This window comes from Rhinopithecus bieti, unplaced genomic scaffold (genome assembly GCF_001698545.2).
Source record: "Rhinopithecus bieti isolate Rb0 unplaced genomic scaffold, ASM169854v2 scaffold_68244, whole genome shotgun sequence".
NCBI classification, from domain to species: Eukaryota; Metazoa; Chordata; class Mammalia; order Primates; family Cercopithecidae; genus Rhinopithecus; species Rhinopithecus bieti.
Window position 1 is genome coordinate 695,585 of NW_016825829.1, and position 17,232 is coordinate 712,816.

Sequence of the window (17,232 nt, forward strand, 5' to 3'; positions counted from 1 at the left end):
TTTTCTTTTTTTTTTTTTTTTAGGACAGAGTCTCGCTCTGTCACCCAGGCTGGAGTGCAGTGGCATGATCTCGACTCACTGCAAGCTGTGCCTCCCGGGTTCACGCCATTCTCCTGCCTCAGCCTCCTGAGTAGCTGGGACTACAGGCGCCCGCCACTACGCCCAGCTAATTCTTTTGGTATTTTTAGTAGAGACGGGGTTTCACCGTGTTAGCCAGGATGGTCTCGATCTCCTGACCTCGTGATCTGCCCACCTCAGCCTCCCAAAGTGCTGGGATTACAGGTGTGAGCCACCATGCCTGGCCACTTTGAATCAATTTTCTAAGAGATCTAATTTTTTTTCCTAAGGAATCTAATTCCTCATGACATCAAACAAAAATGCAAAACAGGAACATGTATAATAAATTAAAGTTTTAAGATTAATTAATTAATGTTGGGGGGTGGTTTTGAGACAGGGTCTTACTCTCTTGTCCAGGCTAGAGCATAGTAGTATGATCCCAAATCACTGCAGCCTTGACCTTCTGGGCTCAAGCAGTCCTCCCACCTGAGCCTCCCAAGTAGCTGGGAACACAGGTGCACGCCACCATGCTTAGCTTTTTTTTTTTTTTTGTAGAAATGGGGTTTTGCCATGTTCCTCAGGTTGGTCTCGAACTTCTGAGCTCAAGCAATCTGCCTGCCTTGGCCTCCCAAAGTGCTGAGATTACAGGCATGAGCCACTGTGCCTGGCCTTATTTTTATTTTTTTAAGACAGGGTCTTGCTCTATCACCCAGGCTAGAATGCAGTGGCATGACCTTGGCTCACAGTCACCTCAATCTCCTGGGCTCAAGCAATCCTCCCACCTCAGCCTCCCAAGTAGCTGGGACTACAGATGCACGCCACCATGCCCAGCTAGGTTTTTTTTGTTTATTTTTTGTAGAGATGGTCTCACTATGTTGGCCAGGCTGGTCTCGAACTCCTGGGCTAAAGAGATCCTCCTTCCTCAGCCTCCCAAAGTGCTGGGATTACAGGCGTTAGCCACCACACCCAGCCAAATTGCAGCTTTTGAGAAATGTTATGTCTTATCCACCAGAGTAAAAATGGCTATGCACTCTAATTATTTATTTACAAATCTTCATTCTAAAGAAGAAAACACACCTTATCATTGAAGAATATGTCTAAGATTGACAGTCCACAATCACTTCGGTCCTCATCATCGGCAACTTCATATTCTGCCTGATTGGAGAGATGGAAGAAAAGAAAAAGAGAAGTTAAGCTGGCGCCACACATGTGGCGGTGCATACCTGTAGTTCCAGCCACTCAGGACACTGAGGTTGGGAGGATCACTCGAGTTCAGGAGTTCGAGGCCAATCTGGACAACATAGCGAGATCCCATCTCTTAAAAAAAGAGAAAGTTAGTTAAGCGTCTTCACTAATAATGTTTCATTACATTTCAAAATCTTTGGTTTGATATCCTCAGAGCCACAGACCAACTCTACTGATCAAGCAGCTACAGCTCTTCTTTGGGAAAGTCAGGTGTATGAGGGGGAAGAAGTCAGTGTTTTGAAGAGGTTAATGAAGTTTTAGAGCAATGCTTCCCATAATACTCTGTATATTACACTGCATCCATTAAAGATATCTAAGGGCTGGGCACAGTGGCTCACGCCTGTAATCCCAGCACTTTCGGAAGCCGAGACAGGCAGATCATCTGAGGCTGGGAGTTGGAGAACAGTCTGGCCAACATAGTGAAACCCCGTCTCTACTAAAAATACAAAAATTAGCTGGGTGTGGTGGTGGGCACCTGTAATCCCAGATACTCAGGAGGCTGAGGCAGGAAGAATTGCCTGAATCCAGGAGGTGGAGGTTGCAGTGAGCTGAGATCATGCTACTTACTACACTCCAACCTGGGCGACAGAGCGAGACTCCGTCTCAAAAACAAACAAACAAACAAACTTCAGCGCTGGGAGTTCTGGATACTGTGTGGTATGTAATTAATGAAGAGAAAGCAAGTTTGATCCTGCGATGGTCCTTCACTATGCCAACCGGACAGGCTATGAGCCCCAATTAGTCAATCAAACACAAATCCAGGTGCTGCTGGGAAGCTACTTGTACATGTGATGAAAATCTATAATCAGTTGGCTTCCAGGGAAGGAGAGGATGCCAGATAATCCAGGTGGCTCCCACCTAATCAGCTGAAAGGCGCTAAGAACAGAGACGAATCTTCCTGGAGGAAGAAATCCTGCCCGGGTACAGCAGCTTCAGCCCGTCTCTGGAGAGTCCTCCATGGCCCTCCTGACAGTCCGTCCTACACACTTCAGACCTTCCTCACCAGACCCCACAGTTCTGTAAGCCAATTCCTTGCAATACATCTCTTAATATCTCCTCCTGTGGGTTCTGGTTTTCTGGTTGAATCCTGACTGATACAGATGCCATTCATTCGTTTAACGAGCAAGGAACACGGCAAACCACCACGCCAGGTGCCATGAGGGCGAAATGAATAAGACACAGTCCCTTCACCTGAGAAGCTCACAGAGCCTGTCATCACCTGTCACCAGGAGAGTCAAAGCAGTAAGCGTGACAAAATGGCACACACATTTCTGAACCTACACAACTGCCATCGAAAAAACAAAACATAACCTGTGACCGCAGTCACATAGCTGTCACCGCATAACTACAGGTATCACGACAATATCAGAACACTGCAACCTAAAATAGAGTTTCAACAATGCAGTTTAGCTATTTTAACATAAGGAAGAAGAGTAGGTCCCTAAATTCTTAAAATACAGCGGCTTGGCAAACATTACCCACTACATGAAAACCTATACCCTGGGTTCCATCCCCCGAACTGAGTAGGCATGGCCCAGCACGTTGGAACTCTGTCTTCAAAAAGAACTGGCCAGGCGTAGTGGCTCACGCCTGTAATCCCAGCACTTTGGGAGGCTGAGGTGGGCAGATCACCTGAGGTCAGGAGTTGGAGACTAGCCTGGCCAACATGCGGAAACCCCGTCTCTACTAAAAATACAAAAATTAGTTGGGTGTGGTGGCACATGCCTGTAGTCCTAGCTACTTAGGAGGCTGAGGCAAGAGAATCGCTTGAACCTGGAAGGCGGAGGTTGCGGTGAGCTGCGATCACGCCACTGCACTCCAGCCTGGAGGACAAGAGCAAACCTCTGTCTCAAAAAAAAAAAAAAAAAAGGAAGAAGAAAATCACCTTATTCTAGCAATAGTGCTAGAAAGGAAAGGACTGGAAGAGATCTGGGGAAGGAAGCAAACAACAAAACAGCCGCAAACGTTTTCTGAAAAGAACACATTATAAATAAATATATATACATCTTAAAGTTTTTAAAAAGCTGTGTTAGAGGAAAATCAAATCCAAACTCAATGATGTAAGACATATCATATATGCCTGCATATAATAAGCACTCAATACATATTTGCTGACAACAATTAGGACAGGCCAAAGCAGAGAGAGGAAGGGTCATAACCCTGGTACAAAAGAAAGAGAGCTTTTCTGCTAAATTCCACCAATTTTCGATTGGTCACTTGCTTCTGAATTTCATAGTTTTGAAATTGTAGGCTTGCCAATGGTACCCATAAAGATTTAGAAACATAAAGTTTCTTTACCTATAAGGAAATCACAGTAAATCTCAAACAGGATACATGAGAATGTTGGACACTTTATTGAGCATAGTAAATTCCATCCAAAGTGATCATTCTTCTTGCACAAACTTTATCCCTTCCATATGCTTCTGGGTTAAAACGTTTTTAAGTTAAGAGCATTGGCCAGTTGAGTGCAGAAAGGACACTTTTCAGGTGGCCAAACAAGCATTATCATCTTAGGGCCAGGCGCAATGGCTCATGCCTGTAATCCCAGCACTTTGGGAGGCCAAGGCAGGCGGATCACAAAGCTCAAGCAGGAGAATTGCTTGAACCCGGGAGGCAGATCACACCACTGCACTCCAGCCTGGGCCACAGAGAAAGACTCCATCGCAAAAATAAATAAATAAATAAATAAATAAATAAATAAATAAATAAAGCATTATCATCTTAATTAGTCTGTCGTCTTCGTTCAATTAAAGCCTCAAGTTGCAACGTCATTCAACGACTACATGTGATTCTCCAAAACTTGAGATGTAATTCTACGCGAAATACCACTCTAGACTAAAGGGATTTCTGTCTTAAGAAGACAATATGACACCAAGACAACTAAGTCCCTCCACTCCTACATCATTGCCCAGGTCTAGTTTTCACATTTTCCTTTTTTTTTTTTTTGAGACAGAGTCTTGCTCTGTCATCCAGGCTGGAGTACAGTGGCATGATCTTGGCTCACTGCAACCTCCGCCTCCTGGTTCAAGTGATTCCCCTGCCTCAGCCTCCCAAGTAGCTGGGACTACAGGCACCTGCCACCACGCCCAGCTAATTTTTTTTTATTTTAGTAGAGAAGCGGTTTCACTATGTTGGTCAGATGGTCTTGATCTCCTGACCTCATGATCCACCCACCTCAGCCTCCCAAAGTGCTGGGATTACAGGCGTGAGCTACCGTGCCCGGCCAGTTTTTACATTTTCAAAAGCACAAGATTGGGTGGGTTGCTCAGTATGGAGATAAACTGCTTACCACTGCATCCAAGAATTCAATGTGCCTCTTTAGAGTGGGTTTGGTATCACAGAACTGCCTGAAGAGAAGTCTTCCTATTGGTTGCTTGTCACAAAGACTGTTATATTCCTTTTCTGGGTGAAGAAAAGGGGTAAGAAGCAAACAAATATAATATTACAATCCACCACATGCTGTTCTGAGCCTGTTTTCACTGGATAAAATAAAAGTCAAAAACAGTATTTGCAATATTATTTTCTTCTTCTTTTTTTTGTTGTTGTTGTTTTGTTTTTTTTTTTGTTTTTGAAACAGTCTCCTTCCTCTGTTGCCCAGGCTGGAACGCAGTGGTACAATCTCGACTCACTGCAACCTCTACCTCCTGGGTTCAGGCGATTCTCCTGCTTATCTGTTAAGCATCTAATATCTAGAATATATAAAGAAATCTTATAAGAAATCTTATACCTCAACAACAAAAAGACAATTCAATTTTTAAAATGGATAAAAGATGTGAACAGACATTTCTCTAAAGGTTTACAAATGGCCCATAAGCAGATGAAAATATGCTCAACATCATTAATCATTAGAGAAATGCAAATCCAAACACAATAAGATACTTCACACCCATAGGATTAGAGAAAATGAAAAATAAAGAGGAAAATAAAAAGCGTGGGGAAGGATGTGAAGCAACTGACCACATGCTGGTGGGAATGTAACACGGGGCAGCAGTTTGGAAGAAGAGTCTGGTATTCCTCAAAAAGTTAAACACAGAACTACCATATGATTCTACTTCTTTTTTTTTTTTGTCATCTAGGCTGGAGTACGGGGGCATAATCCCAGCTCGCTGCAACCTTCCCCTCCTGGGTTCAAACAATTCTCATGCCTCAGCCTCCCGAGTACCTTGGATTACAGGCGCATGCCTCCACACCCAGGCAATTTTTTGTATTTTTAGTAAAGATGTAATTTCACTACGTTGGCCAGGCTGGTTTCGAACTCCTGACCTCAGATGATCCACCTGCTTTGACTTTCCAAAATGCTGGGATTAGAGGCATGAGCCATTACGCCCGGCCCAATTTTTGTAATTTTAGTAGAAACAGGATTTCACCATGTTGGCCAGGCTAGTCTCAAACTCCTGACCTCAAGTGATCTGCCCGCCTTGGCCTCCCAAATTGCTGGGATTATAGGCGTGAGCCACCGTGCCCGGCCAACAATTCTGCTTCTGAATACATACACAAAACAAGTAAAAGCAGGGACTCAAACAGATATTTGCACACCAATGTTCCTAGCAACGCTATTCACACAGCCAAAAACTGGGAACACCCAATGTCCATCAACAGATGAACAGATAAGGAAAATGTGGTATATCCATGCAATATCCAACTCAATGCCACCAAACTGTACACTTAAAACAGTAAATTTTTGTTATGTATATTTTATCATGATTTTTAAAAGCCTAGTACATGAATTTTCATAGCAGCATTATTCATAATAGGCAAGAGTAGAAAACAACTCAAATGTCTATCAACTGATGAATGGCTAAATAAAATGTGATATATCCATATAACGGAATATTATTCACCAACAAAAAAAGAATGAAGTACTTTAACAACATTATGGCCGGGCGCGGTGGCTCAAGCCTGTAATCCCAGCACTTTGGGAGGCCGAGACGGGCAGATCACGAGGTCAGGAGATCGAGACCATCCTGGCTAACACGGTGAAACCCCGTCTCTACTAAAAAATACAAAAAACGAGCCGGGCGAGGTGGCGGGCGCCTGTAGTCCCAGCTACTCGGGAGGCTGAGGCAGGAGAATGGCGTAAACCCGGGAGGCGGAGCTTGCAGTGAGCTGAGATCCGGCCACTGCACTCCAGTCCGGGCCACAGAGTGAGACTCCTTCTCAAAAACAAAAAACAAAAAACATTATGCTACGTAAAAGACCACGTAGTATATGATTCCCCTTTATATGAAATGTCCAGAACAGGCAAAGACATAGACAGAAAGTGGATTTGTGGTTGTCTAGCTCTGGAGGGAGCAGGACGGAGTGAGGAGTGGCTACCAATGGGTGTGGCATTTCTTTTTGGGGTGCTGAAAATGCTGTCAAATTGACTGTGGTGGTTTCACAACTCAATATATTAAAAACTACTGAACTATATACTTTAAATGGATAAGTTGTATGGAATATGAATTATATCTTCAAGAAGCAGTTATTTTAAAAACTCGGTGGAGTTAAAACAATGGTGGAGTTAAACCAATGAGGGAAATACTAGCTCCTTTATACCACCAGAAACTAATCTTGATAAATAAAATATGTCATCTTTCTTCAAGAGGAACTACAAGAGTACTAAAGGAAAGATGGATTAGTTTGTAAAAATCATCTGGGAATAAATGTGTCTGTCCTTCCTACAGATAACACAAAGCTCAGAATCTAAGAAGGAAAATACTGATACATTTGTCTCTATAAAATATTAAAACCTCTGTATGAAAAAAAGACACTGTACGCCAAAGGGAAAAAAGCAAAATTATAAATATATTCACATTGGATATAAAAGGATAACTCCTTTTATATATAAACAGCTTTTATAAATGAATTAGAAAAGAAAAAGGAGGCTGGGCACAGTGGCTCATGCCTATAATCTCAGCACTTTGGGAGGACGAGTTGGGCAGATCACCTGAGGTCAGGGGTTCGAGACCAGCCTGGCCAACATGGGGAAACCCCGTCTCTACTAAAAATACAAAAATTAGCCAGGCGTGGTGGTATGTGCCTGTAGTCCCAGCTACTCTGGAGGCTGAGGCAGGAGAACCGCTTGAACCAGTAGGCGGAAGCTGCAGTGAACTGTGACCTCGCCACTGCACTCCAGCCTGGAGTGCTGAGACTCTGTCTGCAAAAAAAAAGAAAAGAAAAGAAAGAAAGAAAAGAGAAAGGCCGGGCGTGGTGGCTCAAGCCTGTAATCCCAGAACTTTGGGAGGCCGAGACGGGCGGATCACAAGGTCAGGAGATCGAGACCATCCTGGCTAACACAGTGAAACCCCGTCTCTACTAAAAAATACAAAAAACTAGCCAGGCGAGGTGGCGGGCACCTATAGTCCCAGCTACTCGGGAGGCTGAGGCAGGAGAATGGCGTAAACCCGAGAGGCGGAGCTTGCAGTGAGCTGAGATCCGGCCACTGCACTCCAGCCTGGGCGACAGAGCGAGACTCCGTCTCAAAAAAAAAAAGAAAAGAAAAGAGAAAGGAAAAAATTTAAAAAATCCAATGGATATGTTCTACCCCATCCATAAGAAACTATTTTTCAAATAACAGTTTAGTAAATATTAAAAATACTGATAACAACCAGTATTAGCAAAGGCATGACAAAGAAGGCTTGCTACATACTGTTGGCAGAACGGTAAACTGATACAATCTTTTGGCGGGGGTGATTGTATCCTTTGAACTGAAAATTCTATCTTTAAAAAATACAGTTATGACTGCTCTATAGAGATGATTCTACATCTGACTTCCTAGGCTCATGTTAGGACCTGTAGCTAACTCTCATTCTTTATAGTTGCCGAGTATTCTGTTATACTGATATACTGTATTTTTATTTGACTAATCCTTTCCTGAAGATCACTAGAAACTTTTCTTGTCTTTTTTCTTTCTTTCCCTCTTTTTTTTCCCCTCCTCGAGACAGGTCTCACTATGTTGCCCAGGCTGGACTCAACCTCTTGGGCTCAAGGGATCCTCCTGCCTCAGCCTCCCAAGTAGCTGCGACTACAGGTATTTGCCACCATGCCTGGCCCAATATTTTTTAAAAACATGCATAGAAAACTGTCTTGAAGGCTACTAAACAATACTTAACAGTGTTTCTTCTGGAGACAATAATTGACTGGGTCATGGGAAGAGGAATTTTTACTTTTTCTTCGGTTATGTATAGAACAATGAGTATACATATTACTTTTAAAAAATGTTTTTAATGTGGGCCAGGCACAGTGGCTCAGGCCTGTAATCCTAGTACTTTGGGAGGCCGGTGGGGGCAGATTGCTTGAGCTCAGGAGTTTAAGACCAGTCTGGGCAACATGGTGAGACCCTACCTCTCCAAAAAAAAAAAAAAAAAGTTCTTAATGAAAAAAACCAACAGCCAACTTTATAACTGCAGATCAGAAAATCTAAAGGTTTGTTTTTCTTTCCTGAGAGGAGTAATGAAGATATAAGGAGAATTTATCATAAAACGTTTGAAACAAATACAGAATAATGTATTCCATATTTGTTTTCAATATTCTCAAGAAAGAATAACATCTAATGAATGATATAATGCCAGATGTACCATTCAGGCATAAGTAGGCACCAATTACTCACCAATGGAATGTCTGAGCTCACTGCACTGGCTGACAGGAGGCAGCGTCAGCATCTCCCTCCATTTTTTACTACGACCACTTTTTTTACCATATCCTCCTGAATTTGGGAGAAAAAGGCAATTTTTTTAAAGTCAGAAATATCCAAGTATAACAACTACTTCCACTAATATATCTTATCACTTCCGTTTGAGTGGTTTGGGTACCTATGATGAGTAAAAATACATGCTTATAATGATTTGTCTTATCTAGAAAGCTGCTTGATGAAGTATAAAATTCCCAGGTGATGCAATCTGTCACTGGGTCTGCCATTTAGAAGCCATGGTGAGCCTCAGTTTCCAAATCTGTAAACCAGATCTAACATGACATATTGCTCAGGGCTGCTTACAAATATTTATCAAAGAAATATTTACTGAGCGGCCGGGTGCGGTGGCTCAAGCCTGTAATCCCAGCACTTTGGGAGGCCGAGATGGGCGGATCACGAGGTCAGGAGATCGAGACCATCCTGGCTAACACGGTGAAACCCCGTCTCTACTAAAATACAAAAAACTAGCCGGGCGAGGTGGCGGCGCCTGTAGTCCCAGCTACTTGGGAGGCTGAGGCAGGAGAATGGCGTGAACCCGGGAGGCGGAGCTTGCAGTGAGCTGAGATCTGGCCACTGCACTCCAGCCTGGGTGACAGAGCGAGACTCCGTCTCAAAAAAAAAAAAAGAAAGAAAGAAATATTTACTGAGCATCTGCTATGTACCAAACACCTTCAAAGCACTGGGAATATGACAGTAAAAAAGACCAAGTCCCTCCCTCGCATTCTTAGTGAGGGAGTGATATGGTTTGGCTCTGTGTCCCCACCCAAATCTCATCTCAAATTATAATACCCACAGTCGAGGGAGGGACCTGGTGGGAGTCCTGTGATTGGATTGTGGGGATGGATTCCCCATGCTGTTCCCGTGATAATGAGGGAGATATCACAAGATCTGATGGTTTCCCCTGTGCTCTCTCCTGCCCACCATGTAAAACATGCCTTGCTTCCCCTTTGCTTTCTACCATGACTGTAAGTTTCCTGGGGCCTCTCCAGCCATGCAGAACTGTGAGTCAATTAAACCTCTTTTGTTTATAAATTACCCAGTCTCAGGTAGTATCTTCAGAGTAGTGTGAAAATGGACTAATACAGGGAGAGAGATGCACACATCAGATAATAAGAGATCAGAAAAAAATAGCTAATCGTATAGTGATAAATATGAAATGAAATCAAGCAGGGTAAAGGTGGAAGGTGCTGTTTTGACTAAGGTAGGATCAGAGAAGACCTCTCTACCAGGGTCACATTTAGGCAGAGGCCTGAAGGATGTGAGGGACAGAGTCTTGGCAAGTGCTGGGAGAAGAGCATCCCATGGCAAAACAAGAATGGTGGAAAAAGCTACACTGTAATACTCCAGAAAGATCTTTTAAACAAGCACCATTTTTTTCTTTAATGTAACTCCGAGAAATGAGCATCTTCAATCTCAAGCCTTCCGGGCAGCTAACATTTTACTAAATTTTATCCAGGAGAATATAATGGCTTAGGCTGGGTAACTAAGACTCCATGAGCATTTGGAAGAATTGGGAAACCAGGGGGAAAGTCACGTTTCCTTGGGAGACGATGAGCTCTGTCTTAAATGCGGTGAGTGTGGAAAATCGTAAGAGACAGACATTTGGAAGATGGGTAGACTGGGATGAGCTCAGAAGAGGCTCAGCTAGAGATACAGACTTGACATCTGCAAAAAAGATAACCATCAAAGATGCAAGAGCTTCTTCCTCAGGCTTAGTTTTGCTCTTCTACTTCCCCGACTCAATATCTCAACTGAGATCATGAGCTCTGGACTCATGTCCCACACCACAAGATGTCCAGAGCACCTGGCGTTCAACATGTTCACCTTAGACTCATTATCTTCCCCCTCGGATCGAGTCCACATTTTTTCTTTTTGTTAATATTTGTTTATTTAATAAACATGTAACAACCACCTGCCAATGCCAGAGAATATGCTAAGTGCTGCATCAGTGACAGCCATGTCCCATGTCACTGAAGGGTGGGGAAAGGGGAACCTGTTCCTCCTGTCCCTTCACAGAGAACACAGAAACTCATTCCAGAGAAGCAGTAGGCACTGAAAAAAGGCTATCATCTTTGGTTATGGGTTATTTTTTTCAGGGCTATTGCTGGTTCTCCCTTCAGTTGAAGTAAGAACTGTTCTTTGGGATACGCCATTTTTATCTGACCTCTTAAAGGAGTACAGAGCTGAGCTGTCACTTGCCTGATGCAGTATTTTGCCCTCTAGATTCCACAAGTGGACAACAAGCATGATCTACAAGTGCTCCGAGACATGGCTTACGTCTTCAGTGGTGCTTCTGTGCCCAAACTGCTGAATCATTGAGCAGAGAATAAGTCCCTCTTGGTGGTATTCATATTTCACTATCTCTGCTTTCTCTGGGTCCCTGGACTCTCCCAACTTTATACTGCTCAAGTAACTAGCAAGCAACATGGCAGCCTGGCTGCTATGTCCTTACTTTCCTAAGCCTGACACTGTCTGTAGGCTTAGAACCAGTGCTTCCACCTTCTCAGGAGCCGAGCAGCGAGGCAGGCAGGGCCTGGATGAGGTGGTGCTGGCAGCAGTAGCCAGTGCAAGTGTGAGCCAGGAACAGGTGGGAGCCCTACCCTCTTTCAGGTTGGTGGGGCGGGAGCCCCACACTACTGGAAGCAGCTGCAGCCGCCCAGCCGCAGCTGCTGACCTAGGCATCCCTGTGCTCTCAGGGGCCCAGGAAGCTCCCCTGCTCCCGCAGGCCTGGAAGTGCCTGTTCCCACTGACTGGCCTCTCACTGCTACTGGCACCTGCTCTGATTTTGGATCAAAGTTGTGGCTGAGCCCAGGCACTATCACGACCCAGCCAGGTGTGTGCACGCTAGGGGTGGTGCTGACACACCAGTCACCTGCTGCCTCAGTCCCCTCCAGACTTTGGACACCAATGAGCATGGCAGAGAGGCCAAGGTGTGGCTTAGTTCAGCTCAAGGCAGGTCTGCAGGCACCCCTTGGCACAAACAGCCTGGGCACCATGAACAAGGGCAGGAAGCAGACAGGTTCCTGGGTGGAAAGGGGCAGGGTCCCCAGTGAAACCTCACTTTCAAGCCAGGGATAGACTGAAGCCTGGGGGCTGGGCTGCCAGTTCTGCAGACTGAGATGAGAACTTACGGTGGTTTTTCTGGGCCCACCCATGGACCAATCAGCATGCACTTCCTCCCCTCTGAAGCTCATAAAAACCCCCGACTCAGCCAGACTCAGGCAGAAAACAGGACAACCTGCCTGCAGAGAGGTGCTACACACTGTGGGTCTCCTCTCCACTGAGGGCTGTACACTCATCAGGACGACCTGCCTGCAGATAGGAGCTACCCACTCCAGGTCTCCTCTCCTCTGAGGGCTACACAGATGATGGGATGATCTCCCTGCAGAAAGGAGCTACCCATTTTGGGTCTCCTGAGAGCTGTACTGTCATCTGTCACTCAGCAAAGCACCTCTTCTCCTTGCTTGCCCTCCAGTTGTCTGTGTACCTCATTCTTCCTGGACATGGGACAAGAACTTGGGACCCACTGAATGGCGGGACTGAAAGAGGTGTAACACAAACAGGCTGAAGCACACCCCCCAACTCACCACGTTGTGGGTGATGAGGAGAGAAGAGAGAAGAGTTGCGGCCCCTTGGGGAGCCCAGATTTAGGAGTTCCCCAAGCCAAAGCTGTGACACACTCTTTGAAGCTCTGTGGTTCCTGGAGCCTCCAAGCTTCTGGGCGTCACCATGTTCCCTGGTGCCCACAGTGGAAGCTGCTTGCAGTATGCTTGGTCTAGCCACAGCAGGTAGCCAGGGCCCGCGCTGGGGCCTGGAGCTGCCCTCCCTGCCATAGCTGGCATGCCTGGCTGTGCCTAGTGGCTGGACCCTGCACTCATTTGCTCATGCAACCCTTGCCGCTCTGCACCTGGCTTGCCCTTGGCAGGCATGGAATCTGGACCAGTAGTCAAGACAAGCACAGCCTGCCAGGCCAAGTGGGCAGAAGGAGCCCAGTGGGCCCAAGCAAAACTCAGGCAAAGCCGCCACTGGCCACAGAAGTTTCCAGCTGGTGAAGTGACACCCTGAGGATCCTGTGACAGTGGCACAGCCACTCAGCCCCAGTGGGTTTGTGTTCATGGGTGTGTGGCACTGATGGTGCGGTAGGGTGGCAACAAGAGGTAGGCTGGATGCATCACCCAGGACTAGCACATCAGGCAAGAGGTGAGCTGTTCTGCTCCTCACAGATGGGCCCAAGGAAGACAAGGCTTCCAATGAGTCCCTATGCCTCATCTTGGTGGTGTTCTGGGGTATTTGCACATGGAGATCTCAGCATCTAGTAGGCTTGCTGTGGAGATTACATAGGGTAACTTGTATAGAAAGCTACCAGGCCCATGAGGAGGGTTCAGTGTTCCTTCCCTTCCCCTTTAGGGTATGGTTTTCTACATCCACAGAAGATTCCCACTGAAGACTGGTTCCCAGGTTCCCTTCTTGGATGAAGAGGGAAACAAGTCAAGGTGTTAGGCTTTCCTCTTCATCCTGGCTGCTGCCACCCTCAGCCAGCTCCAGGCAGTGAAGGCTCCAGGAAGGCTGGGTGGCCATGGCAGCCCCATTCTTCTTTCCATACTGTGAATCCTGGCTAACAAACTATTTATTCAGAAGACATCTGCTGTCCCTGTCCTGTGTGCCAGGCACTGGAGGGTCAGGCAGCTGGTCATAACAGGTTGAAAGCACTCTTGTCAGACCCAAACAAACTTGGAGCAGGGAAGGCACAAAAAAGGGCTCTTGCTTGCATGTCTGAGATAAGAACCATCAGGAGGAGTTTCTAAAATAACCCCACAAGAAATTCTTTCACATCCTTCATGCATCTCATGCTTTTCACGACCTACATTTGGCACATATGCAGATATTTCTGAGACCAGGTTTACCACTAGACTGTTTTTTTTTTTTTCTTTCTTGAGATAGAGTCTTGCTCTGTCACCCAGGCTAGAATGCAGAATGCAAGGCTCACTGCACCTTGACTTCCTGGACTCAAGAGATCCAGCTACCTCAGCCTCTTCAGCAGCTGGGACCACAAGCATGCACTACCACACATGGCTACATATTGTTTTTTTTGGCTGGGTGGGGGACAGAGTTTCACTGTTGTTGCCCAGGCTGGAGTGCAATGGTGTGATCTTGGCTCACCACAACCTCCACCTACTGGGTTCAAGCAATTCTCCTGGCTCAGCCTCCCGAGTAGCTGGGATTACAGGCATGTGCCACCATGCCTGGCTAATTTTGTATTTTTAGTAGAGACAAGGTTTCTCCATGTTGGTCAGGTTGGTCTCGAACTCCAGACCTCAGGTGATTTACCTGCCTCGGCCTCCCAAAGTGCTAGGATTACAGGCGTGAGCCACTGTGCCTGGCCTAATTTGTGTATTTTTAGTAGAGACGGGGTTTCACCATGTTGGCCAGACTGGTCTCAAACTCCTGACCTCAGGTGATCTGCCCGCCTCGGCCTCCCAAAGTGCTGGAATTACAGGCATGAGCCACTGTGCCTGGCCACACATGGCTATTTTTTTAAAAAGCTTTTGTAGAGAAGAGATTTTGCCATGTTGCCCAAGCTGGTCTCAGACCCCTGGGCCCAAGCGACCCTCCTGCCTCAGCTTCCCAAACTGCTGGGATTACAAGCATGAGCCACCTTGCCTGGCCTGGTCTGGATGTTTTTCGGACTGCAGCAATCGAGAGAAGATGCTCTTGAAAGAACACCTGCCCCACAGCGGCATCTCCAGCACAGAACTGATGCTAACTGCGATCTTGAGCCCCTGGAACCAGTGAACTCTGTTTCCAGGCAGCTTATGTGAACCTCTCCCTGTTTGCCAAATAAAAGCTTCCTCTTCCTTTCCCCTTCCTTTCCCCTTTTCGGGTGCACCTGTGGCTTGCCATGGCTGTGCATCCCAAATTATAATCCTCTTTGTCACTCCCTAATACATTCATTAAATTTGGAGATATTTTTCTCTGATATCTTTTTTTCAATTGACAATAGAATCGATTAGCTCAATTATAGAATCCTATCAGACCAAGCTTTTAGAAGATTCTTAAAAACTTAGCATACTATCAATTAGCTTAATGTGTGAAGCCAGTCTATGAGATAACCAAGAACCAAAGAGCTTTTCTACATAAAGGTAATTTTAAAGATGAAAGTTTTTTCCCCCTTTTTCTTCCCACTCAATGTGGATCTTTAGGATAGATTAATACAGCAACGGACTTTTAGGAATTTCTATAAAACCTAGTTTATTCTCAATTTCAGCTGTAAAAAAAGAAGGAAAATATTTTATTGTCAAAAGAGACATAGTCAGGACACCAAAGGCTCATGTTACAAAAGAAAAAATAGGCAAAGTGAATTTCATAGCTCATGGAATGGGGGAAAATACCTGCACATTATATATCTGATAAGAGATTAGTAATCAGAATATATAGTGAACTCCTAACACTGCTGCTGGGAAGTGGCGGCCCAACGAGGGACTACATTTCCCAGTCCCCTGCGGGGAAGGGGGCCATGTGACTGCGATCTGGACAACCGAATGTGGACAGAAGTGTTTATGCCACTTCCACGACTGGCCTGGAAGAATCTGCCACACGGTTCTCCATGCTCTCTCACTTCTTTGTTTGGCAGATGGACTGAGATCCACAGGAGGATCTTGGGAGCCATGNTAAAGGTAATTTTAAAGATGAAAGTTTTTTCCCCTTTTCTTCCCACTCAATGTGGATCTTTAGGATAGATTAATACAGCAACGGACTTTTAGGAATTTCTATAAAACCTAGTTTATTCTCAATTTCAGCTGTAAAAAAAGAAGGAAAATATTTTATTGTCAAAAGAGACATAGTCAGGACACCAAAGGCTCATGTTACAAAAGAAAAAATAGGCAAAGTGAATTTCATAGCTCATGGAATGGGGAAAATACCTGCACATTATATATCTGATAAGAGATTAGTAATCAGAATATATAGTGAACTCCTAACACTGCTGCTGGGAAGTGGCGGCCCAACGAGGGACTACATTTCCCAGTCCCCTGCGGGGAAGGGGCCATGTGACTGCGATCTGGACAACCGAATGTGGACAGAAGTGTTTATGCCACTTCCACGACTGGCCTGGAAGAATCTGCCACACGGTTCTCCATGCTCTCTCACTTCTTTGTTTGGCAGATGGACTGAGATCCACAGGAGGATCTTGGGAGCCATGTGTTGATGACTCAGAACTTCCGCCATCCTGGAACCCTGAATGACTGCACGAAGCATAGTCCACTCACCCACTCCCTCCCTGACCACCCTCAACATGGCTTTTACAGACAGGAAAAATAAATTATATTCTTACTTTTTCACAAACAAGAGAGATTTTAAGGTTTATCTGTTACAGCAGCAAGTATTAGTTTCACTGATACAGATGTCAGTATCTTCAAGGGAAATGTTAACCTAAAAAAAACCTCAAGTAAACAGATGGTCTAGCAGTAGGCCTAGCAGCCGGAGCTCTGTGTTATTCAGTAGCAGCAACACATTTAGTACAGTGTTGTCTGTGATAACTCAAGAGGCAGAACACACAGACCAAGTGCTTAGAGAGCCCTATGCTCCAGCAAACAGGTCGAACAGCAGTAGTATGCACTGTTACTCGTCATACCGAGGAAGGTATTTTGCTGGGGAAGGGAGCTCAAGCAAGAATTGCTGGCTTTGTAAACAGCAATTAAAAAAAAAAAGTGCAAACAGACCAGAAATTTGGGCCTTTAGAGAATATGAAAGGCCACCTGTTCCTGGACTCCCAAACGTGGAAAATAAAACTGGAAAAGGCTTTGAAAGACAAAAGCACATAGAAACTCAGCTCTGTGGAACAAGCAGATCAGGGGTGTGGTTTTCCCACCCAAACTGCTGCCTCAAGACAGCCCCCGATTAATCTGGGGAGAGTAGAGACTTGAAAGAAAGAAAATTCGGCCGGGTGTGGCGGCTCACACCTGTCATCTCAGCACTCTGGGAGGCCAGGGCGGACCGATCATCTGAAGTCAGCAGTCCAAGACCAGCCTGACTAACATGGAGGAACGCCGTCTCTAGTAAAAATACAAAATTAGCTGGACGTGGTGGTGTGCGCCTGTAATCCCAGCTACTCGGGAGGCTGAGGTGGGAGAACCGCTTGAACCTGAGAGGTGGAGGTTGTGGTGAGCTGAGATCGTGCCATTGTACTCCAGCCTGGGCATCAAGAGCAAAACTCAAAGGAAGGGAAGGGAAGGGAGGGGAGGGGAGGGGAAGAGAGGGGA

At 45.6% G+C, this 17,232-nt stretch overlaps 1 protein-coding gene across 1 annotated transcript in view; it reads right to left on the reverse strand.

The window, feature by feature from the left end:
* GRK4 (G protein-coupled receptor kinase 4) overlaps positions 1-17,232 on the reverse strand; it is a 69,500-nt gene that overhangs the window by 38,213 nt on the left and 14,055 nt on the right. Inside the window, 3 exon segments of the mRNA XM_017863126.1 lie at positions 1,135-1,212; positions 4,592-4,704; positions 8,894-8,989. Of these exon segments, the coding sequence (XP_017718615.1) occupies positions 1,135-1,212; positions 4,592-4,704; positions 8,894-8,989 (287 nt within the window).